We start from the raw sequence: 24,196 nt of genomic DNA, 5'->3' as shown, positions 1-24,196 counted from the left end.
TTTTTTCTTTCTTTCTTTCTTTTTTTTTTCTTTTTTTCTTTTGCTTAGTTGTGTGGCTTTGGCTTGTAAAAGCCATTTTAAATTTTTTTAAATAAACATACAGCCGATTGCCTTGCTGATTATTAATAACTGGGCAGGCTAAGTTTTTTTGTAATACTGCTTGCTTAAGACACATTTTTATAGCTGTCATTTTTTTATTGGATGCTTTTGTGCACTTTTTTTTTTTTGTTTTTTGTTTTTTTTTTTTGAGACGGAGTTTCGCTCTTGTTACCCAGGCTGGAGTGCAATGGCGCGATCTCGGCTCACCGCAACCTCCGCCTCCTGGGCTCAGGCAATTCTCCTGCCTCAGCCTCCTGAGTAGCTGGGATTACAGGCACGTGCCACCATGCCCAGCTAATTTTTTGCACTTTTAGTAGAGACGGGGTTTCACCATGTTGACCAGGATGGTCTCGATCTCTCGACCTCGTGATCCACCCGCCTCGGCCTCCCAAAATGCTGGGATTACAGGCTTGAGCCACCGCGCCCGGCCAAACGGTAGATCACGCCGCAGTCCTCTTTTTAAGTCTGTCCTCCCAGGGCTGGCTTAAAAGGGTGGCTATGGTGGGAGGAAGAGGAGGGAAGCGGAGGGAGCTTTGGCAAACAGGCGTTTCTCCAATTTTCCACATGCATACAAGCCCCCAGTGGTGCAGGAGGGAGCTGTGGGTAGGAAGGGGAGTGCAGCAGGCCTCCATTGCTCTAATCGGGCAAATGGAGCCCCAATCGGGTGGTCTAGTCACTTAGGAGCACTTGTGGAGGCTCCATGGCCCCCTTCCCTATTACAGGGAAGGACAGGACAACAGACCCTTGTCATTACTTTTGGCTTCTCCGTCCTGCCTCCAGATAGCGTCAGAGACAGTCACAGAGTCTGACTAGCCTGGGAGAGGTCTCCCTTAGCTTTGCATGACCCCTCCCACCCCCTGGCTCCAGACTGAGGTCACCAGCACCCTCTGGTCCCTCCAGTGGCAACAGCCACCCCTCGGTAATCATCTCCCTTGACCTCTCAGCAGCTGCTGGTGCTGCTGCCCATTTCCTCTGACTGATGCACTCTCTTCCCTGCCTTCCCGTTTCTTCTGCGCATCACCTGTCTCCAGCCTCGGGTTCCTGTTCTACCAGTATCTCTCTGCTTGATAAACTGGATTCATCCCTGATTGCACCATGCCCGGCATTCGATTTTTGTTTGCTCCCTGGCTAACTGAATAGAAATGAATGGCTGCGACCCTGCTTGGGTAACAGGGTCAGGTCACTTTTGGAACCACTCTTCAGCTCCCCTCCCTTGGGGACTTCATCAGCACAAAGGGAATTCCTTGTGAGATGCTGTCTTCATCTTATAACCTGTTCTATTGACCGCATTTTTGTTTGTTTGTTTACCTCTAGGTTCCCACACACATTTTTGGCCTTTACTTTTTTTTTTCCCACTGCTTTTTTTCTTTTTGAGACAGGTTCTCACTCTGTCACCCAGGCAGGGGTGCAGGGGTATGATCACAGCTCATTACAGCTTCAACCTCCTGGGCTCAGGCAATCCCCTTGCCTCAGCCTCCCGAGTAGCTGGGACCACAGTCCTGCACCACCATACCCAGCTAATATTTAAAATTATTTGTAGAAACAAAGTCTCCTTGTGTTGCCCAGGCTGGTCTGAAACACCTGGCTTCACACAATCCTCCGGCCTTCACCTCCCAAAATGTTGGAATTACAGTCACGAGCCACTGCACCTGGCCTTTGTTTTTCATATTTTTTAAAACTTAAATTTCAGAGTTTCACAGATGTCCAACTTTTTGATTGCAAGGATGTTTTTGCTTATCTGTGGCGGTGGATATCATGAACATTATGCATGGACCCCTTTTTTTTTTTTTTTTTGAGATGGAGTTTCGCTTTTTTTGTTACCCAGGCTGGAGTGCAATGGCGCGATCTCAGCTCACCGCAACCTCTGCCTCCTGGGTTCGGGCAATTCTCCTGCCTCAGCCTCCTGAGTAGCTGGGATTATAGGCGCGCACCACCACGCCCAGCTAATGTTTTGTATTTTTAGTAGAGACGGGGTTTCACCATGTTGACCAGGATGGTCTCGATCTCTTGACCTCGTGATCCACCCACCTCAGCCTCCCAAAGTGCTGGGATTACAGGCTTGAGCCACTGTGCCCGGCCTATGGACCCCTTTTGTTTTTAAAGCTTATCAGCTACCGTGTTAGTGTATTTTATGTGTGGCCCAAGACAATTCTTCTAATGTGGCCCGGGGAAGCCAAAAGGTTGGACACCCATGTATAAAAGCAAATTCAAATAGTGCATAAATAATAAAAAGGAAGTGTCCTCCTCTCACTCCTTTCCCCAAAATTATTAGAGTATTTCTGCTTACTTTCAGCTGTTTTTTTCTGCCTACACGAACACTAATATCTGTCAAGACAGTTAAAAAGTTGTTTAAAAACAGGTCGGGTGTGGTGGCTCATGCCTGTAATCCCAGCACTTTAGAAGGCTGGGCGGGTGTATTGCTTGAGGCCAGGAGTCCAAGACCAGCCTGGCCAACATGACAAACCCTGTCTCTGCTAAAGATACTAAAAATAGTCAGGCTTGGTGGCATATGCCTGTAATCTCAGCTACTTGGGAGCCTGAGACACAAGAATTGCTTGAACCTGGGAGGCTTGTACTGAGCTGAGATAGTGTCACTGCACTCCAGCCTGGGTGACAGTGAGACTCTGTCTCAAAAGAAAAAAAAGAAAAAGAGTGAAATAACGTTACACATAGATATTGTCCTGCCATTTGTGTTTTTCACTCAAGTCCTATAGCAACTCATGGAGAAATGCTTGTTTTTTTTGCTCCTATAAAAATGCTGTAATGAGCAACCTCGTTCATGTTTATGCATAGTTTGCATAGCTGTGCAATGTTTCTGTGAGATAATATCATAGGAGGGCTTGGCTAAAGGTGTGTACATTTTAGTAGTTGAGATACTGCCAAAATGCCCTCTAAAAAGATACCAGAATATAATCCCATTTGCAAAATGTGAGAGTTCATGGACACTTTAAACATGTTTTGAACCCTATCCCAGACTTCATCCCTAGCCTGCATCTCCCTCCCAAACTCCAGACTTGTACATTCATCATGTTTTTGACATTCTTGCTTGGATGGCACCTCAAGCTTATTATTTAAAAAATAAAAAAAAAACACAACTTTTTATTGGCAACCATCAAAGATACTCACAACAAGACTCAGACCTAAGGGCAGAGACCCCTAAACAGATGGTTTTCCCTTAACTCTTCAGGCTGGAGCGGATTTTAAACCAAGCTGGAGAAATCACTCCAGCTCTGGCCACAACCTAATCTCTACATCCTGGCCTTCACCCTGGCTGGAAGCTGGTTCACTTCGTCCAAGGGCCAAGTTCCAGAAGCATTCATGGCTTCTGCAAGTTTGAGCATCCCTCGTTCCTGGCGCTGGCAGTGCCACTCAGCCATGGACTGGACATCCACGGGGTCCCGGGTTTGTATAAATAGGAGCCATGAACCGCGACCTCAGTGAGGTCTGAAGACTCCAGAGCCTTCAGCTGGAGCATGGCCTTGCTCCTCTGCTCGATGTAAGGGATTCGAGATCCGTGCAGGCCGAACGTGGCTTCCAGCAGCCGTGTCCAGACCGGGAACACCCCTGGATCTTTCAGGTCTTCGGGAACTTTCACCCACAGCAGGATATTTCTACATTCCGGGAGTGTTCCCATCTTATAACGCTCACCACCAAAACCACGCTCCAGCACAAGCCGGGCGTAAGGTGCTGGGGGAGCCGCAGAAAGCCTCACACCTGGCAATGCCTCACACCTGGCGGCCCCACCAGCACCTCAAACAGGTCTGAAATAGACTGCCTGCTCCTCCTCGGCCTTCGCCGTTTCAGTTAATGGGAGCGACTCGTCTCTTTCTCTCATAGCCCCCACCAGTAATTCCTCTTGACTCCACCTTCAAAATGTATCTGGAACCCTACCAGTTTCCACACTCCACTCCTGCCTCCGAGGTCTGAGCCACCATCCACTCCCACCTGAATTGGGTATTGCAGGAGTCTCCCACTGGGCTCTTGCTCCAGCCCTCGTGCCCCCACGGTGACGTCTTCCAGCAGAGGATTCTCTTACGTTAGTCAGATCACGCCCCTCCCTGGCTTGAAGCCTTGCAAGTGTGCTCCGTTTCTCCCAAGGTAAGAGCTGAATTCTTTTGCGTTGTTGTCATTTTTGAGACCGTCTTGCTCCGTTGCCCAGGCTGGAGTGCAATGGCGCCATCTTGGCTCCCTGCAACCTCCGCCTCCCAGGTTCAAGCAATTTTCCTGCCTCAGCCTCTCAAGTAGCTGGGATTACAGGCGCCCACCACTCCACACAGCTAATTTTTTTGTTGTTGTTGTTTATTTGTATTTTTAGTAGAGACTAGGTTTTGCCATGTTGGCCAGCCTGGTCTTGAACTCCGGACTTCAGGTGATCCACCCGCCTCAGCCTCCCAAAGTGCTGGGATTACAAGTGTGAGCCACCGTGCCTAGCCCCACCGGCCATTAAAAGGTGAATTCCTGCAAGACGCAACGAGACCTGGCCCCGGTTACCTCTCATTCTCCTCCCATGATCACCCTGCCCCTCTTCCCAGTTCCCTTGGTCTCATCTGCAGCCACACTGGCCTTGTCCTCCTTGCCCTTCCTCCAGCACACCAGACGCCCTCCTGCCTCAGGGTGTTTTCCCTGTGCCTGGACTCCTTTGCCCAGACATCTCTAAATGTCTCAGTCTCTCAATTCCATCAAGTCTTTGCTTGAATGTCACCTTCCCCAGAAGATCTAGCCTGCTCAACCCCTTTAAAACGTAGCTCTGTCAGACTGGGTGGATCACTTGGGGTCAAGAGTTCAAGAGCAGCCTGGCCAACGTGGTAAAACTTCTCTATTCAAAATACAAAAATTAGCTCGGCCTGGAGGCACACACCTGTAATCTTAGCTACTCAGGAGGCTGAGGGAGGAGAATCACTTGAACCTGGAGGGCAGAGGTTGCAGTGAGCAGAGATCGTGTCTTTTTTAAAAAAATAATAATGATAAAAGTAGGCTTTGTTGTTTGGTGGTTACAGATGCGTTTAGCCACGGGTTTGTTTGGTGAGGTGGTTTTTGCTTTTATTTTGGCGTTGCATTTTAGGATTAACGAATAAGATAATTATTAGTATAATTAGCAACAGTTGTTTTTAGTTAAAGAGTGACTTTCGGGAATGGTGGTTTAACTAGGAGAGCTGATTTTGCACACCTTTTCATTATTTTTGGCTAGAGGAATTACAAAAGCAGCTGTTTGTACTGACTTAGTAATAGATGCCGCTGTAACGCTGGTGGTAGCCAGGATGACTGTGGCTGAGACTAGAAAATCTGTAAGTGGAACTATGAATGTTTTGTGTTTGACCTGTAGTGTTACTTGGCGTTTTAGTTTACTGTATGCCATTAGGAGGAACTTTACTGAGGGTAAGTTAATTTTTTTAATTAAGCAGTTGTGTTAGAAGGGGGTGTTTGTTTAAATTACAGGGCAGAAAAATGTAGATTAGAGGATGGGCTTGATAGAATGGAGCAAGTGCAGGTTTCAGGCAAAGTCAGAGAATAAAAAATAAACCAATTTTAAGCAGGATTTGCCTAGCTTTTTGCGTTTTGGGTTGTTGTTTGTTTGTTTTTTTTTAGCATTTTTTAGGTGATGTTTAGGGCTTGTGGTTTGAGGAAGCTGCATTGTTTTGCAGTTTTTTTTAGGCTGGCTTAAGTTTTTTTAATGAGGACGCAGTTTTTTTGGCTGGTGCTGGTGTACTGGAAATTTTAGTGTTGGTAACTGTGCTAAGAGACTTTTTAGAATTTTTGTAAAGAGGTTAGTACTTTTAAAAAAAACATGTGCTTTATTTTAATGTCTAGTTTATAGAAAAACTAGATGATACCCTTTTAACTTTTAACCAATTTGTTTACACACTTTTTTTACAGTTAATGTTTTAAAACTTGCTTAGACTTTTAAAACAACATTTATACAGTTTACTTGCATACATTTTTAAAATTAAAACTGTTTGTTTTGGTTAAGCAGTGACGTTGTAGCTGTGGGCTTAAGATTAGACTTTTTTTTTTTTTTTTTTTTGAGACGGAGTTTCACTCTTGTTACCTAGGCTCGAGTGCAATGGCATGATCTCGGCTCACTGCAACCTCCGCCTCCTGGGTTCAGGCAATTCTCCTGCCTCAGCCTCCTGAGTAGCTGGGATTATAGGCACGCACCACCATGCCCAGCTAATTTTTTGTATTTTTAGTAGAGACGGGGTTTCACCATGTTGACCAGGATGGTCTCGATCTCTGACCTCGTGATCCACCCGCCTCGGCCTCCCAAAGTGCTGGGATTACAGGATTGAGCCACCGTGCCCGGCCAAGATTAGACTTTTTAAAGCTATTTTAATATTTTGTAATAAATAAACTGAGTAAGCCAAGCTACTGTATTTATGGGCTGAGCGGAAAAAGTTTTTAATGTTAGAATTAGGGCTTTAATTTTTGCTTTTTGAGTGTTAGCAAACTTAGATGGATTGAATTATGTGGTTTTTATTAGACTGCAGCTTTTTCTGGTTTACTTGACTCATTAGTAAACCGTGATAAAGTAATAGGTATGGAGAAGTGCAATACTGCTTTGAATTGCTTTTTTGTTTTAAAGAAATTTTGATGATATTAGGATTATAATTTAGCAATTGACTGCATAATTTATTAAGATGGCAGGCCGAAATTGATGACATGACATTTAAAGGAAATTTGAAAATATTTTTGGAGGCAGAGACTCAAAGAATATATTTAAGTCTGTGCTTAAAGCCACAGGTAGAAGGGTGTGAACTTTGCAGTTGAGGTTTCAGGCTCACCAAGTTTGTGGACTTTAAATTGGCAAACTGTTTTGAAAACAATGACTGACTATTAGAGCAAAGACTATTTTTAATTAGTTTTTTATGCATATGTTTTTATTATACTTACATACAGTTGTGTGTTTTTTTTTATTTTTTATTTTTTTGTTTTTTTTTTTTTTTTTGAGACGGAGTTTCGCTCTTGCTACCCAGGCTGGAGTGCAATGGCGCGATCTCGGCTCACCGCAACCTCTGCCTCCTGGGTTCAGGCGATTCTCCTGCCTCAGCCTCCTGAGTAGCTGGGATTACAGGCACGCGCCACCATGCCCAGCTAATTTTTGTATTTTTAGTGGAGATGGGGTTTCACCATGTTGACCAGGATGGTCTCGATCTCTTGACCTCGTGATCCACCTGCCTCGGCCTCCCAAAGTGCTGGGATTACAGGCTTGAGCCACCGCGCCCGGCCCTTTTTTTTTTTTTTTTGAGATGGAGTTTTGCTCTTGTTACCCAGGCTGGAGTGCAATGGCACGATCTCGGCTCACTGCAACCTCCACCTCCTGGGTTCAGGCAATTCTCCTGCCTCAGCCTCCTGAGTAGCTGGGATTACAGGCACATGCCACCATGCCCAGCTAATTTTTTTTTTGTTTTTGTTTTTGTTTTTTTTGAGACGGAGTTTCTCTCTTGTTACCCAGGCTGGAGTGCAATGGCTCGATCTCAGCTCACTGCGACCTCCGCCTCCTGGGTTCAGGCAATTCTCCTGCCTCAGCCTCCCGAGTAGCTGGGATTACAGGCACGTGCCACCATGCCCAGCTAATTTTTTGTGTTTTTAGTAGAGACGGGGTTTCACCATGTTGACCAGGATGGTCTCTATCTCTCGACCTCATGATCCACCTGCCTCGGCCTCCCAAAGTGCTGGGATTACAGGCTTGAGTCACCGAGCCCAGCCCATACAATTTTTTTTAACTTGAGAAGGGGCACAACATTTTTACTTTTTAATTTAACAAATATTTAATTTGGATTAAAGGCTTTTTTCTTCAAGGGTAATGTGTGGTTTTACGTGCTTAGCTTTTAAATGCTTTTTAACTAATTTGTGGGCCTTTTGTAATTTTTTTTTTTAGAGGTTACTATTTTACTTACATTGGATTTTAAAAGAGCCATGTTAAGGGTCATATTGGAATAACAGCAGTGGTTGATATTAGAAAAGGTTTTACAAATTTTTAAATTTAACTCAAATTACAGCCGAGAATTACAATTTGGGATGTTGCTTGTTTACAAAGAACACAGGAAATCTTACTGTGGGACACCTGTGGAGAGCAGCCGGCGGCCGGTCCGGGACAGCAGGCAGTGATGCTGGCCCTGCCTGGGTGCTGCTTGCTTCTTCCACCTTGGCTGGCTTGGGAGGAGCTTTTTTGCCAGAGCCTTTTTTTTTTTTTCTTTCTTTCTTTCTTTTTTTTTTCTTTTTTTCTTTTGCTTAGTTGTGTGGCTTTGGCTTGTAAAAGCCATTTTAAATTTTTTTAAATAAACATACAGCCGATTGCCTTGCTGATTATTAATAACTGGGCAGGCTAAGTTTTTTTGTAATACTGCTTGCTTAAGACACATTTTTATAGCTGTCATTTTTTTATTGGATGCTTTTGTGCACTTTTTTTTTTTTGTTTTTTGTTTTTTTTTTTTGAGACGGAGTTTCGCTCTTGTTACCCAGGCTGGAGTGCAATGGCGCGATCTCGGCTCACCGCAACCTCCGCCTCCTGGGCTCAGGCAATTCTCCTGCCTCAGCCTCCTGAGTAGCTGGGATTACAGGCACGTGCCACCATGCCCAGCTAATTTTTTGCACTTTTAGTAGAGACGGGGTTTCACCATGTTGACCAGGATGGTCTCGATCTCTCGACCTCGTGATCCACCCGCCTCGGCCTCCCAAAATGCTGGGATTACAGGCTTGAGCCACCGCGCCCGGCCAAACGGTAGATCACGCCGCAGTCCTCTTTTTAAGTCTGTCCTCCCAGGGCTGGCTTAAAAGGGTGGCTATGGTGGGAGGAAGAGGAGGGAAGCGGAGGGAGCTTTGGCAAACAGGCGTTTCTCCAATTTTCCACATGCATACAAGCCCCCAGTGGTGCAGGAGGGAGCTGTGGGTAGGAAGGGGAGTGCAGCAGGCCTCCATTGCTCTAATCGGGCAAATGGAGCCCCAATCGGGTGGTCTAGTCACTTAGGAGCACTTGTGGAGGCTCCATGGCCCCCTTCCCTATTACAGGGAAGGACAGGACAACAGACCCTTGTCATTACTTTTGGCTTCTCCGTCCTGCCTCCAGATAGCGTCAGAGACAGTCACAGAGTCTGACTAGCCTGGGAGAGGTCTCCCTTAGCTTTGCATGACCCCTCCCACCCCCTGGCTCCAGACTGAGGTCACCAGCACCCTCTGGTCCCTCCAGTGGCAACAGCCACCCCTCGGTAATCATCTCCCTTGACCTCTCAGCAGCTGCTGGTGCTGCTGCCCATTTCCTCTGACTGATGCACTCTCTTCCCTGCCTTCCCGTTTCTTCTGCGCATCACCTGTCTCCAGCCTCGGGTTCCTGTTCTACCAGTATCTCTCTGCTTGATAAACTGGATTCATCCCTGATTGCACCATGCCCGGCATTCGATTTTTGTTTGCTCCCTGGCTAACTGAATAGAAATGAATGGCTGCGACCCTGCTTGGGTAACAGGGTCAGGTCACTTTTGGAACCACTCTTCAGCTCCCCTCCCTTGGGGACTTCATCAGCACAAAGGGAATTCCTTGTGAGATGCTGTCTTCATCTTATAACCTGTTCTATTGACCGCATTTTTGTTTGTTTGTTTACCTCTAGGTTCCCACACACATTTTTGGCCTTTACTTTTTTTTTTCCCACTGCTTTTTTTCTTTTTGAGACAGGTTCTCACTCTGTCACCCAGGCAGGGGTGCAGGGGTATGATCACAGCTCATTACAGCTTCAACCTCCTGGGCTCAGGCAATCCCCTTGCCTCAGCCTCCCGAGTAGCTGGGACCACAGTCCTGCACCACCATACCCAGCTAATATTTAAAATTATTTGTAGAAACAAAGTCTCCTTGTGTTGCCCAGGCTGGTCTGAAACACCTGGCTTCACACAATCCTCCGGCCTTCACCTCCCAAAATGTTGGAATTACAGTCACGAGCCACTGCACCTGGCCTTTGTTTTTCATATTTTTTAAAACTTAAATTTCAGAGTTTCACAGATGTCCAACTTTTTGATTGCAAGGATGTTTTTGCTTATCTGTGGCAGTGGATATCATGAACATTATGCATGGACCCCTTTTTTTTTTTTTTGAGATGGAGTTTCGCTTTTTTTGTTACCCAGGCTGGAGTGCAATGGCGCGATCTCAGCTCACCGCAACCTCTGCCTCCTGGGTTCGGGCAATTCTCCTGCCTCAGCCTCCTGAGTAGCTGGGATTATAGGCGCGCACCACCACGCCCAGCTAATGTTTTGTATTTTTAGTAGAGACGGGGTTTCACCATGTTGACCAGGATGGTCTCGATCTCTTGACCTCGTGATCCACCCACCTCAGCCTCCCAAAGTGCTGGGATTACAGGCTTGAGCCACTGTGCCCGGCCTATGGACCCCTTTTGTTTTTAAAGCTTATCAGCTACCGTGTTAGTGTATTTTATGTGTGGCCCAAGACAATTCTTCTAATGTGGCCCGGGGAAGCCAAAAGGTTGGACACCCATGTATAAAAGCAAATTCAAATAGTGCATAAATAATAAAAAGGAAGTGTCCTCCTCTCACTCCTTTCCCCAAAATTATTAGAGTATTTCTGCTTACTTTCAGCTGTTTTTTTCTGCCTACACGAACACTAATATCTGTCAAGACAGTTAAAAAGTTGTTTAAAAACAGGTCGGGTGTGGTGGCTCATGCCTGTAATCCCAGCACTTTAGAAGGCTGGGCGGGTGTATTGCTTGAGGCCAGGAGTCCAAGACCAGCCTGGCCAACATGACAAACCCTGTCTCTGCTAAAGATACTAAAAATAGTCAGGCTTGGTGGCATATGCCTGTAATCTCAGCTACTTGGGAGCCTGAGACACAAGAATTGCTTGAACCTGGGAGGCTTGTACTGAGCTGAGATAGTGTCACTGCACTCCAGCCTGGGTGACAGTGAGACTCTGTCTCAAAAGAAAAAAAAGAAAAAGAGTGAAATAACGTTACACATAGATATTGTCCTGCCATTTGTGTTTTTCACTCAAGTCCTATAGCAACTCATGGAGAAATGCTTGTTTTTTTTGCTCCTATAAAAATGCTGTAATGAGCAACCTCGTTCATGTTTATGCATAGTTTGCATAGCTGTGCAATGTTTCTGTGAGATAATATCATAGGAGGGCTTGGCTAAAGGTGTGTACATTTTAGTAGTTGAGATACTGCCAAAATGCCCTCTAAAAAGATACCAGAATATAATCCCATTTGCAAAATGTGAGAGTTCATGGACACTTTAAACATGTTTTGAACCCTATCCCAGACTTCATCCCTAGCCTGCATCTCCCTCCCAAACTCCAGACTTGTACATTCATCATGTTTTTGACATTCTTGCTTGGATGGCACCTCAAGCTTATTATTTAAAAAATAAAAAAAAAACACAACTTTTTATTGGCAACCATCAAAGATACTCACAACAAGACTCAGACCTAAGGGCAGAGACCCCTAAACAGATGGTTTTCCCTTAACTCTTCAGGCTGGAGCGGATTTTAAACCAAGCTGGAGAAATCACTCCAGCTCTGGCCACAACCTAATCTCTACATCCTGGCCTTCACCCTGGCTGGAAGCTGGTTCACTTCGTCCAAGGGCCAAGTTCCAGAAGCATTCATGGCTTCTGCAAGTTTGAGCATCCCTCGTTCCTGGCGCTGGCAGTGCCACTCAGCCATGGACTGGACATCCACGGGGTCCCGGGTTTGTATAAATAGGAGCCATGAACCGCGACCTCAGTGAGGTCTGAAGACTCCAGAGCCTTCAGCTGGAGCATGGCCTTGCTCCTCTGCTCGATGTAAGGGATTCGAGATCCGTGCAGGCCGAACGTGGCTTCCAGCAGCCGTGTCCAGACCGGGAACACCCCTGGATCTTTCAGGTCTTCGGGAACTTTCACCCACAGCAGGATATTTCTACATTCCGGGAGTGTTCCCATCTTACAACGCTCACCACCAAAACCACGCTCCAGCACAAGCCGGGCGTAAGGTGCTGGGGGAGCCGCAGAAAGCCTCATACCTGGCAATGCCTCACACCTGGCGGCCCCACCAGCACCTCAAACAGGTCTGAAATAGACTGCCTGCTCCTCCTCGGCCTTCGCCATTTCAGTTAATGGGAGCGACTCGTCTCTTTCTCTCATAGCCCTCACCAGTAATTCCTCTTGACTCCACCTTCAAAATGTATCTGGAACCCTACCAGTTTCCACACTCCACTCCTGCCTCCGAGGTCTGAGCCACCATCCACTCCCACCTGAATTGGGTATTGCAGGAGTCTCCCACTGGGCTCTTGCTCCAGCCCTCGTGCCCCCACGGTGACGTCTTCCAGCAGAGGATTCTCTTACGTTAGTCAGATCACGCCCCTCCCTGGCTTGAAGCCTTGCAAGTGTGCTCCGTTTCTCCCAAGGTAAGAGCTGAATTCTTTTGCGTTGTTGTCATTTTTGAGACCGTCTTGCTCCGTTGCCCAGGCTGGAGTGCAATGGCGCCATCTTGGCTCCCTGCAACCTCCGCCTCCCAGGTTCAAGCAATTTTCCTGCCTCAGCCTCTCAAGTAGCTGGGATTACAGGCGCCCACCACTCCACACAGCTAATTTTTTTGTTGTTGTTGTTTATTTGTATTTTTAGTAGAGACTAGGTTTTGCCATGTTGGCCAGCCTGGTCTTGAACTCCGGACTTCAGGTGATCCACCCGCCTCAGCCTCCCAAAGTGCTGGGATTACAAGTGTGAGCCACCGTGCCTAGCCCCACCGGCCATTAAAAGGTGAATTCCTGCAAGACGCAACGAGACCTGGCCCCGGTTACCTCTCATTCTCCTCCCATGATCACCCTGCCCCTCTTCCCAGTTCCCTTGGTCTCATCTGCAGCCACACTGGCCTTGTCCTCCTTGCCCTTCCTCCAGCACACCAGACGCCCTCCTGCCTCAGGGTGTTTTCCCTGTGCCTGGACTCCTTTGCCCAGACATCTCTAAATGTCTCAGTCTCTCAATTCCATCAAGTCTTTGCTTGAATGTCACCTTCCCCAGAAGATCTAGCCTGCTCAACCCCTTTAAAACGTAGCTCTGTCAGACTGGGTGGATCACTTGGGGTCAAGAGTTCAAGAGCAGCCTGGCCAACGTGGTAAAACTTCTCTATTCAAAATACAAAAATTAGCTCGGCCTGGAGGCACACACCTGTAATCTTAGCTACTCAGGAGGCTGAGGGAGGAGAATCACTTGAACCTGGAGGGCAGAGGTTGCAGTGAGCAGAGATCGTGTCTTTTTTAAAAAAATAATAATGATAAAAGTAGGCTTTGTTGTTTGGTGGTTACAGATGCGTTTAGCCACGGGTTTGTTTGGTGAGGTGGTTTTTGCTTTTATTTTGGCGTTGCATTTTAGGATTAACGAATAAGATAATTATTAGTATAATTAGCAACAGTTGTTTTTAGTTAAAGAGTGACTTTCGGGAATGGTGGTTTAACTAGGAGAGCTGATTTTGCACACCTTTTCATTATTTTTGGCTAGAGGAATTACAAAAGCAGCTGTTTGTACTGACTTAGTAATAGATGCCGCTGTAACGCTGGTGGTAGCCAGGATGACTGTGGCTGAGACTAGAAAATCTGTAAGTGGAACTATGAATGTTTTGTGTTTGACCTGTAGTGTTACTTGGCGTTTTAGTTTACTGTATGCCATTAGGAGGAACTTTACTGAGGGTAAGTTAATTTTTTTAATTAAGCAGTTGTGTTAGAAGGGGGTGTTTGTTTAAATTACAGGGCAGAAAAATGTAGATTAGAGGATGGGCTTGATAGAATGGAGCAAGTGCAGGTTTCAGGCAAAGTCAGAGAATAAAAAATAAACCAATTTTAAGCAGGATTTGCCTAGCTTTTTGCGTTTTGGGTTGTTGTTTGTTTGTTTGTTTTTTTTTAGCATTTTTTAGGTGATGTTTAGGGCTTGTGGTTTGAGGAAGCTGCATTGTTTTGCAGTTTTTTTTAGGCTGGCTTAAGTTTTTTTAATGAGGACGCAGTTTTTTTGGCTGGTGCTGGTGTACTGGAAATTTTAGTGTTGGTAACTGTGCTAAGAGACTTTTTAGAATTTTTGTAAAGAGGTTAGTACTTTTAAAAAAAACATGTGCTTTATTTTAATGTCTAGTTTATAGAAAAACTAGATGATACCCTTTTAACTTTTAACCAATTTGTTTACACACTTTTTTTACAGTTAATGTTTTAAAACTTGCTTAGACTTTTAAAACAACATTTATACAGTTTACTTGCATACATTTTTAAAATTAAAACTGTTTGTTTTGGTTAAGCAGTGACGTTGTAGCTGTGGGCTTAAGATTAGACTTTTTTTTTTTTTTTTTTTTTGAGACGGAGTTTCACTCTTGTTACCTAGGCTCGAGTGCAATGGCATGATCTCGGCTCACTGCAACCTCCGCCTCCTGGGTTCAGGCAATTCTCCTGCCTCAGCCTCCTGAGTAGCTGGGATTATAGGCACGCACCACCATGCCCAGCTAATTTTTTGTATTTTTAGTAGAGACGGGGTTTCACCATGTTGACCAGGATGGTCTCGATCTCTGACCTCGTGATCCACCCGCCTCGGCCTCCCAAAGTGCTGGGATTACAGGATTGAGCCACCGTGCCCGGCCAAGATTAGACTTTTTAAAGCTATTTTAATATTTTGTAATAAATAAACTGAGTAAGCCAAGCTACTGTATTTATGGGCTGAGCGGAAAAAGTTTTTAATGTTAGAATTAGGGCTTTAATTTTTGCTTTTTGAGTGTTAGCAAACTTAGATGGATTGAATTATGTGGTTTTTATTAGACTGCAGCTTTTTCTGGTTTACTTGACTCATTAGTAAACCGTGATAAAGTAATAGGTATGGAGAAGTGCAATACTGCTTTGAATTGCTTTTTTGTTTTAAAGAAATTTTGATGATATTAGGATTATAATTTAGCAATTGACTGCATAATTTATTAAGATGGCAGGCCGAAATTGATGACATGACATTTAAAGGAAATTTGAAAATATTTTTGGAGGCAGAGACTCAAAGAATATATTTAAGTCTGTGCTTAAAGCCACAGGTAGAAGGGTGTGAACTTTGCAGTTGAGGTTTCAGGCTCACCAAGTTTGTGGACTTTAAATTGGCAAACTGTTTTGAAAACAATGACTGACTATTAGAGCAAAGACTATTTTTAATTAGTTTTTTATGCATATGTTTTTATTATACTTACATACAGTTGTGTGTTTTTTTTTATTTTTTATTTTTTTGTTTTTTTTTTTTTTTTTGAGACGGAGTTTCGCTCTTGCTACCCAGGCTGGAGTGCAATGGCGCGATCTCGGCTCACCGCAACCTCTGCCTCCTGGGTTCAGGCGATTCTCCTGCCTCAGCCTCCTGAGTAGCTGGGATTACAGGCACGCGCCACCATGCCCAGCTAATTTTTGTATTTTTAGTGGAGATGGGGTTTCACCATGTTGACCAGGATGGTCTCGATCTCTTGACCTCGTGATCCACCTGCCTCGGCCTCCCAAAGTGCTGGGATTACAGGCTTGAGCCACCGCGCCCGGCCCTTTTTTTTTTTTTTTTGAGATGGAGTTTTGCTCTTGTTACCCAGGCTGGAGTGCAATGGCACGATCTCGGCTCACTGCAACCTCCACCTCCTGGGTTCAGGCAATTCTCCTGCCTCAGCCTCCTGAGTAGCTGGGATTACAGGCACATGCCACCATGCCCAGCTAATTTTTTTTTTGTTTTTGTTTTTGTTTTTTTTGAGACGGAGTTTCTCTCTTGTTACCCAGGCTGGAGTGCAATGGCTCGATCTCAGCTCACTGCGACCTCCGCCTCCTGGGTTCAGGCAATTCTCCTGCCTCAGCCTCCCGAGTAGCTGGGATTACAGGCACGTGCCACCATGCCCAGCTAATTTTTTGTGTTTTTAGTAGAGACGGGGTTTCACCATGTTGACCAGGATGGTCTCTATCTCTCGACCTCATGATCCACCTGCCTCGGCCTCCCAAAGTGCTGGGATTACAGGCTTGAGTCACCGAGCCCAGCCCATACAATTTTTTTTAACTTGAGAAGGGGCACAACATTTTTACTTTTTAATTTAACAAATATTTAATTTGGATTAAAGGCTTTTTTCTTCAAGGGTAATGTGTGGTTTTACGTGCTTAGCTTTTAAATGCTTTTTAACTAATTTGTGGGCCTTTTGTAATTTTTTTTTTAGAGGTTACTATTTTACTTACATTGGATTTTAAAAGAGCCATGTTAAGGGTCATATTGGAATAACAGCAGTGGTTGATATTAGAAAAGGTTTTACAAATTTTTAAATTTAACTCAAATTACAGCCGAGAATTACAATTTGGGATGTTGCTTGTTTACAAAGAACACAGGAAATCTTACTGTGGGACACCTGTGGAGAGCAGCCGGCGGCCGGTCCGGGACAGCAGGCAGTGATGCTGGCCCTGCCTGGGTGCTGCTTGCTTCTTCCACCTTGGCTGGCTTGGGAGGAGCTTTTTTGCCAGAGCCTTTTTTTTTCTTTCTTTCTTTCTTTCTTTTTTTTTTCTTTTTTTCTTTTGCTTAGTTGTGTGGCTTTGGCTTGTAAAAGCCATTTTAAATTTTTTTAAATAAACATACAGCCGATTGCCTTGCTGATTATTAATAACTGGGCAGGCTAAGTTTTTTTGTAATACTGCTTGCTTAAGACACATTTTTATAGCTGTCATTTTTTTATTGGATGCTTTTGTGCACTTTTTTTTTTTTGTTTTTTGTTTTTTTTTTTTTGAGACGGAGTTTCGCTCTTGTTACCCAGGCTGGAGTGCAATGGCGCGATCTCGGCTCACCGCAACCTCCGCCTCCTGGGTTCAGGCGATTCTCCTGCCTCAGCCTCCTGAGTAGCTGGGATTACAGGCACGTGCCACCATGCCCAGCTAATTTTTTGTATTTTTAGTAGAGACGGGGTTTCACCATGTTGACCAGGATGGTCTCGATCTCTTGACCTCGTGATCCACCTGCCTCGGCCTCCCAAAGTGCTGGGATTACAGGCTTGAGCCACCGCGCCCGGCCCTGTGCACGTTTTTAAAAAATAATTTATTATACTTTAAGTTCTGGGGTACATGTGCAGAATGTACAGATTTGTTACATAGGTATACACATGCCATGGTGGTTTGCTACACCCATCACACCATCATCTACATTAGGTATTTCTCCTAATGCTGTCCCTCCCCAATCCCTGGACTCGCTGTTATTCCTCTCCTAGCCCTGCCACACACCCCTGCCCCTACCCTCAGGCCCCAGTGTGTGATGTTCCCCTCCCTGTGTCTATGTGTTCCTATTGTTCAACATCCACTTTGAGAACATGTGGTGTTTGATTTTCTGTTCTTGTGTCAGTTTGCTGAAAATTATGGTTTCCAGCTTCGTCCATGTCCCTTCAAAGGACGTGAACTCTTTCCTTTTTACGGCTGCATAGTATTCCATGGTGTATATGTGCCACATTTTCTTTATCCAGTCTATCGCTGATGGGTATATGGGTTGGTTCCAAGTCTTTGCTATTGTGAACAGTGCCACAATGAACATATGTGTGCATGTGTCTCTATAATAGAATGATTTATAATCCTTTGGGTATATACCCAGTAATGGGATTCCTGGGTCAAATGGTATTTCTATTTCTAGATCCTTGAGGAATTACCACACTGTCTTTCACAATGGTTGAACTAATTTACACACCCACCAACAGTGTAAAAGTGTTCCTATTTCTCCACATCCTCTCCAGAATCTGTTGTCTCCTGATTTTTCTTTTTTTTTTTTTTTGAGACGGAGTTTCGCTCTTGTTACCCAGGCTGGAGTGCAATGGCGCGATCTCGGCTCACCGCAACCTCCGCCTCCTGGGTTCAGGCAATTCTCCTGCCTCAGCCTCCTGAGTAGCTGGGATTACAGGCATGTGCCACCATGCCCAGCTAATTTTTTTGTATTTTGAGTAGAGACGGGGTTTCACTATGTTGACCGGGATGGTCTCGATCTCTTGACCTCGTGATCCACCTGCCTCGGCCTCCCAAAGTGCTGGGATTACAGGCTTGAGCCACCGCGCCCGGCCGTCTCCTGATTTTTTAATGCTCACCATTCTAACTGGCGTGAGGTGGTATCTCAATGTGGTTTTGATTTGCGTTTCTCTAGTGATCGGTGATGATGAAGTTTTTTTCATATTTGTTGGCCGCATAAATGTCTTATTTTGAAAAATGTTCATATCCTTTGCCCACTTTTTGATGGGGTTGTTTTCTTGTAAATTTGTTTAAGATCTTTGTAGATTCTGGATATTAGCTCTTTGTTAGGTGAGTAGATCGCAAAATTTTTTTTACCATTCTGTTGTTGGTTCACTCTAATGATAATTTCTTTTGCTGTGCAGAAGCTCTTAAGTTTAATTAGATCCCATTTGTCTATTTTGGCTTTTGTTGCCATTGCTTTTGGTATTTTAGTCATGAAGTCCTTGCCCATGCCTATGTCCTGAATGGTATTGCCTAGGTTTTCTTCTAGGGTTTTTATGGTGTTAGGTTTTATGTTTAAATCTTTCACCCATCTGGAGTTAATTTTTGTATAAGGTGTAAGGAAGGGATCCAGTTTCAGCTTTCTGCATATAACTAGCCAGTTTCCTCAACACCATTGATTAAACAGGGAATCCTTTCCCCATTGCTTGCTTTTGTCAGGTTTGTCAAAGATCAGATGGTTGTATATGTGTGATGCTATTTCTGAGGCCTCTGTTCTGTTCCATTGGTCTATATCTCTGTTTTGGTACCAGTACCATGCTGTTTTGATTGCTGTAGCCTTGTAGTATATAGTTTGAAGTCAGGTAGGGTGATCCTCCAGCTTTTTTTTTTTTTTTTTTTTTTTTTTTGGCTTAGGATTGTCTTGGCTATAAGGGCTCTTTTTTGGTACCATATGAAATTTAAGTTTTTTTTTTTTTTTTTTTTTTTTTTTCTCCCAATTCTGTGAAGAAAGCCAATGGTAGCTTGATGGGGATAGCATTGAATCTATAAATTACTTTGGGCAGTATGGCCATTTTCACAATATTGATTCTTTCTGAATGTTTTTCCATCTGTTTATGCCCTCTCATTTTCTTGAGCAGTAGTTTGTAGTTCTCCTTGAAGAGGTCCTTCACATCGCTTGTTAGTTGTATTCCTAGGTATTTGTTTTACTTGTTTTTAGAGCTTTGTGTTTTTGCTTGGAATAATGGACCTTGGAGAACAGCAGCTTGAATTACATTTTGTACTTTTATTTGTTGAGCTGATAACTGCTGTTTTATGATGAATTTTTAGCCTGAAACAATGCCTCTCTGAGCCTGAAACAATGCCTCCCTGAGCTTGGCAATCCCCAAGTCATTGGTACTTGACTTACTACTTGAGCTGATTGCGTGTTTTTTTTGTCTGTTTTTTCACTTTTTGGTTTTTGGGAGGTTCGCCATTCCTTCTTTGCAGTGATGATTACCTTGGTTTGCTTTGCGTTTGAGCTCCTGCTGTGTGACCTGTGGAGAGTTGGCCTGCAGACTTTGACTTAATGATGGGTGAAAGAATGTACTTTTACACCATTGTAGTGATTAAAGTGGGATAGGGTTGGTTGTTGGCTGCTTTTAGAGGGCAAAATGCAACCAGTTGACCCAGACTCCTCTACATACTTTTATTTATCATTAATTTTATAATAGGTTTTAAGTTAACACCCTTGTGAGTAATTAACATGGTTAAAACAGTGGTTTTATGAATGATAAAAGCTTTAAGTTTGGGGCCCAGAATAAACACTTTAGTGGGTAATTTACCTTTGATTTCCCCTGAAAGGACCATTCAGCACAAAGTTTACATGAGTAAACAGAGTAGAGACAAAGGGATGTGGGGTAAACAGACTTAAACTGGAAAAGCTTTTTTTTTTTTTTGAGACGGAGTTTCGCTCTTGTTACCCAGGCTGGAGTGCAATGGCGCGATCTCGGCTCACCACAACCTCCGCCTCCTGGGTTCAGGCAATTCTGCCTCAGCCTCCTGGGTAGCTGGGATTATAGGCACGTGCCACCATGCCCAGCTAATTTTTTGTATTTTTAGTAGAGACGGGGTTTTACCATGTTGAGCAGGTTGGTCTCGATCTCTCAACCTTGTGATCCACCCGCCTCGGCCTCCCAAAGTGCTGGGATTACAGGCCATCGCGCCCGGCTGCTTGGAAAAGCTTTTTATTATCCCCATCTCTTCCCTAACATAATGGACAGGCTGCCTCTAACCTGTCCCAATAAAATCTTTTGTCCTTCTAAAAGGTTTGAGACTATAATTTATAACTTTCTCATATTTTATGCAATATTTTGCCAGCCACTCCAGCCTGGGCAACAGAGCAAGATTCTGTCTCAAAAATATAATAAATTAATTAACCCTATCGCATTTCTGAACTCCTTTATTCCACTTTTTTCATTTTGCTTGTTATCTGCTAATATCCTATACGAGTCATTTCTTATGTTTGTTATAATGTCTCTTTTCTTTCCATTAGAATTTAGGCTCTAAGAGGGCAGGGGCTGTTGGTGTGTTTTGTTCACAGATGATTCCCAAGCCTCTAGGACAGTGCCCAGTACATAGTAGCTGCTCAGTAAATATCTGTTGCATAAGTGACATAGCAGAACAGTTTTCAAATGTGGGTGTCTTCAGTTCACACAGCCCTTAAGTGTGCTTCCTCCCTCAGGTAAGTTAGCCCCCACCTCCTCCATCAGACAAGGGTCTGAGGGCAAGTTTCCTAACTGCTCCCTGACACCAAGCACTTTATTCTGCCTCTGGGGTGGAGATGAGCATTGGGACTCAGTCTACAGTGAAATAAACATCACAGTTACATTCACAAATGAACATACACTAAATCCCACAAATATAATTATGAAATAGTAGCCCCAAATAATCCCATACTGTCCTGGGACTACCAGCAGGCCTAGCAACCTCATGGTTCACTGTGGCATCCTGGATCCCTGCACGGTCAGGACCTGAGGGTCTGACCCTACGTGATCTGAGGACACTCACTTTGCCACAGCTGCTCCCTTGGGAGGAGCAGCCTTCACTTTTCCTCCTGATGCATTTGGTCTTGGGCCCATGACCCTCTGGAGGGAGCTCCCATGGGGGTTTTGCAGCCCTCAAAAGCAGCAAGGGCACCCCCTTAGACAACCTGCCTCAGGCTGGGCTCTGGCCACCTGGATCTGTAGAGGAGGCCAGGCAGAGGATGGCTATGGGAATATGGGATTCTGCTGGCCTTCTAGCAGGTACATATTTGTGCCCTGTACTTGCCATCCATTCTTTCTGCCAATTCTAAGAATGATTATAGCTCCTGATTGAGGAGCGCCAAGAGGCGAAGTCACTTTTCCAAAGTCTTAATGGCGGGAAACTGCAGAGCCAAGATTTAAACACCCCTTCACCCCATATCCTGGATCCAGGAGCTCTAAAGACAGGGAGTGGGTAGAATAAACCCTATCCACCTCACTTCCCAGGCGGAGCTAGGTTTGCTTTCCATGCGGGAAGGGCTAGAAAGGGCCAGCCCTGAAGCACACTTGGAGCGTGATCATCCTGAAAGTTGGCAGTCCTTGGTTGATAATACTGTCTCCTCAGGCCCCCAGAGAGGGTGGTAGAGCGACCAAGGGAAGTGGCTTGAGGCAGGAACTGGCACCAACACTTGGTCTGTCTCCCCTGTCTCCAATGATCCCAGAAGCTCCATCACCTCATCCACCCGCACACAGACACTGAAGACTGGGCATGGTCAGGAGAGTGAGATGCCAGAAACTCCACCATTAAAGAACTGCTCTTTGGGGCATGTGTGGGCCTCTGTGCACCCACACTAAGCCTGCCAAATAGCCCTCTGAGTCACCGGGATCTCAGGGCATCTTGCACAGGCAACTGGGAGCTGGGTTTTGAGGAGGGTAGTTTAGGCACCTGGCCAGGGCTGGCCCACAGACAGCCCTGGGAGCTGAGGGAGAGGGAGTAAAGGCAGAGGGAGTGGAATCCAGCAACTCTGTGGCTTGGTACAAAGCCTCTTTTCCTCCCGAGCTCCAGCCCCTCCCCATGTCAGGTCCTACCACACAGGCTTACCCCCAGCAGGAACCAGCAGAGCACCTCCCAGCCTGTGAGAGCCAGGAGGGGCCGACAGACAGGGGAGGAGACTGGGTTTCTCTATGAGCAGGGTGGGGCCCAGCCCTCATTTCTGGCAGAATCTGGTTGCATGTGCCAGCTCTGAGTCAGCAGTGCGCATCCTGCCCAAGAACTCTGGGCTAGAGAGGAGGTTGCAGCTCCTGTGTCTGTGCCAGAGGCCAGAGGTGGGCTTCTGTGAGGTGGATTTGGAGCATGCAAAGGAACAGCCTGGCTGTAGCCCCCACATGGAACAGGGATAGAGGGAGACGAGAAGCTCCCAGGTAATGCCCTGGCTTCGGGCCTGGGCTGAGTTGGGAGATGACGTGAATACATAGGAATGATGCCTGAGATGGAGCCGTGTCCACTCCTGGTGTCGGAGTTTCATTGTGACGCTGCCTAGGAAGAGGAGAGGAACTTGAGAAGGCCTGACTTGCTGAGTACAGGGCACGCAGGCCCAGGAGTGTCAGAGGTGCAGCTGGTAGGCTCCAAGGCCTGAGAAGGCCCCCAGAGGACAGAGAAGGAGACTCTTCTCTCCCCACCCCTGCCCTGGCCCCCTGTATAGAGGTCCAAAGTGGGGCCTGCCAGTATGGATTTGCTCATCCCTCAACAGACACGGAGTATGGCCCTGGACAGATGGGAAAGCAAGGAGAGACCTGACAGCCTGCCCAGGGCACGGTGTTCGTACTACAGGACGGGATAGGAGCTGAGTGCTGGGAAGGGGTGAGGCCCCGTCTGTGGAGGGGGGCATGCAGAGTAAGGGGGGCATGCAGAGTAGGGGGCTTTCCAAAGCCCGGAAGTCCTGACCCACTCTGAAACCTCAGTACTAGAAGAATGCCCTCCAGCTGTTTCGCTTCCCTTAGTCAAGGCCACCCAGGCCCACTAGGGCCCAGCCTCCTCCCTGAAAAGCTGGTCCAGCTAGCCTTGCCAGACTTTCACATTGGCCTTATCAGCCCAGGAGGCCTGGGTAGCTTTACTGGGGGGCCTAGCACCCTCCCATCCTGGGAAGCCCTCTGGGGGCTCTCTGCCACCATGAGCCCAGTTTTCCCAAGGGACTCTCCAAAGGGGTGGTGGGCAACAGGATCCCTGAACCCTCCCACTCCCAGGGGCTGGGGTGGAGGGATGTCTGAGCAACTTATAAAGAGGATTTTCTGAGTCCCAAGAGTAGGGGGTGAGTCTGCATAGGGACCTTGCCCAGATGGCCCTTTGGGAGGCCACCTGAAGGTAAACTGGGGATCCTCTCCTCGGCTGCGTGGATCGCTGGGGTTTTGGGATATGAGGGGCTCCGAAGTGAACTCTGCACCTGTCTGCTTCCCCCTCCAACACTCCACCAAAGGCCACCCTTACGGTTAGAAACCTCCCAGGGAGAGGGAAGGGGACCCTCCTGCCGACAAGGTCCAGGTATTGCTCTCTGAAGACCTCCTAGTTGTGTCTGTGCACCCATTTCGCAGAAGGGAAAGTGAATACAGGAGCAGTGGCTGGAAGCCTGGACGCCGCGTCTCCCCAGCGCTGCGGGCGTCGGACCTTACACGATCCCTTCCCCGGGATGACGCCGGATTCTTTCCAGCATCACCCTGACCCCATAGAGGCGCCCACAAGCAGGGCGTGGGGCCGGACCGCCCGTGGTAATGACAGGGCCCGCGGCCCGGCCCGTGGGTGGCGGCGGCGGAGGAAGCTGGAGGGATCTGGCTATTTCTGGTCGGGGCGCGCCTGCTCGCCTGGGCAGGGGTTGGCCGGTCCGCACGGCCCCCAGCTCTGCCCTCCCTCCGGCCTCCTCAGGAGGGGCGGGGAGAGGCGCGGGTTGGCGGGCTCAGGGGGCGGGGGCGCAGGCCGGCGGGGGCGGGGCGGAGTCCGGGCCCACCCTCGGCCTCCTCCTACCCGATCCACTCGGATCCCTCCACCGCGCTCTGCTCGGACCCGGTGCCGGCGCCGCTCACGTGAGTCCCGCGGTGCCCCTCCCGCCGCGCCGCCCGTGGGGCATGGACTCGGGCGGGGACTTCCTGACCCTGCACGGTGAGTGCCCGGCCCGCGCCAGCGGGAGAC

At 46.6% G+C, this 24,196-nt stretch overlaps 1 protein-coding gene and 2 pseudogenes across 6 annotated transcripts in view; 1 reads left to right on the top strand and 2 right to left on the bottom strand.

Moving 5' to 3' along the window:
* The window catches only part of PLCD1 (phospholipase C delta 1), a 57,320-nt gene that overhangs the window by 9,871 nt on the left and 23,253 nt on the right, over nucleotides 1–24,196 (top strand). The window contains exons 1-2 of one of the 6 annotated variants that reach the window (XM_074406038.1): nucleotides 12,063–12,478; nucleotides 12,696–12,830. The exons of 1 other annotated variant lie outside the window; for it this stretch is intronic. Coding sequence is in view for 1 of the 5 variants with exons in the window: in XM_003930903.4 (XP_003930952.1) it covers nucleotides 24,133–24,166 (34 nt within the window). In the remaining 4 variants the exon portion in view is untranslated. Of the gene's footprint in view, nucleotides 1–12,062; nucleotides 12,479–12,499; nucleotides 12,831–24,005; nucleotides 24,167–24,196 lie in introns of those variants that run through there. 4 more of the 6 variants (XM_074406039.1, XM_039461880.2, XM_003930903.4 and 1 more) reach the window with 4 other exon arrangements.
* On the bottom strand, nucleotides 3,383–3,733 carry LOC141585656 (developmental pluripotency-associated 5 protein-like; annotated as a pseudogene).
* Nucleotides 11,664–12,014, bottom strand: LOC120360841 (developmental pluripotency-associated 5 protein-like; annotated as a pseudogene).

This window comes from Saimiri boliviensis, chromosome 9 (assembly GCF_048565385.1).
Source record: "Saimiri boliviensis isolate mSaiBol1 chromosome 9, mSaiBol1.pri, whole genome shotgun sequence".
In the NCBI taxonomy this organism is placed as follows: domain Eukaryota; kingdom Metazoa; phylum Chordata; class Mammalia; order Primates; family Cebidae; genus Saimiri; species Saimiri boliviensis.
This window is presented reverse-complemented; position numbering and strand designations above follow the sequence as displayed.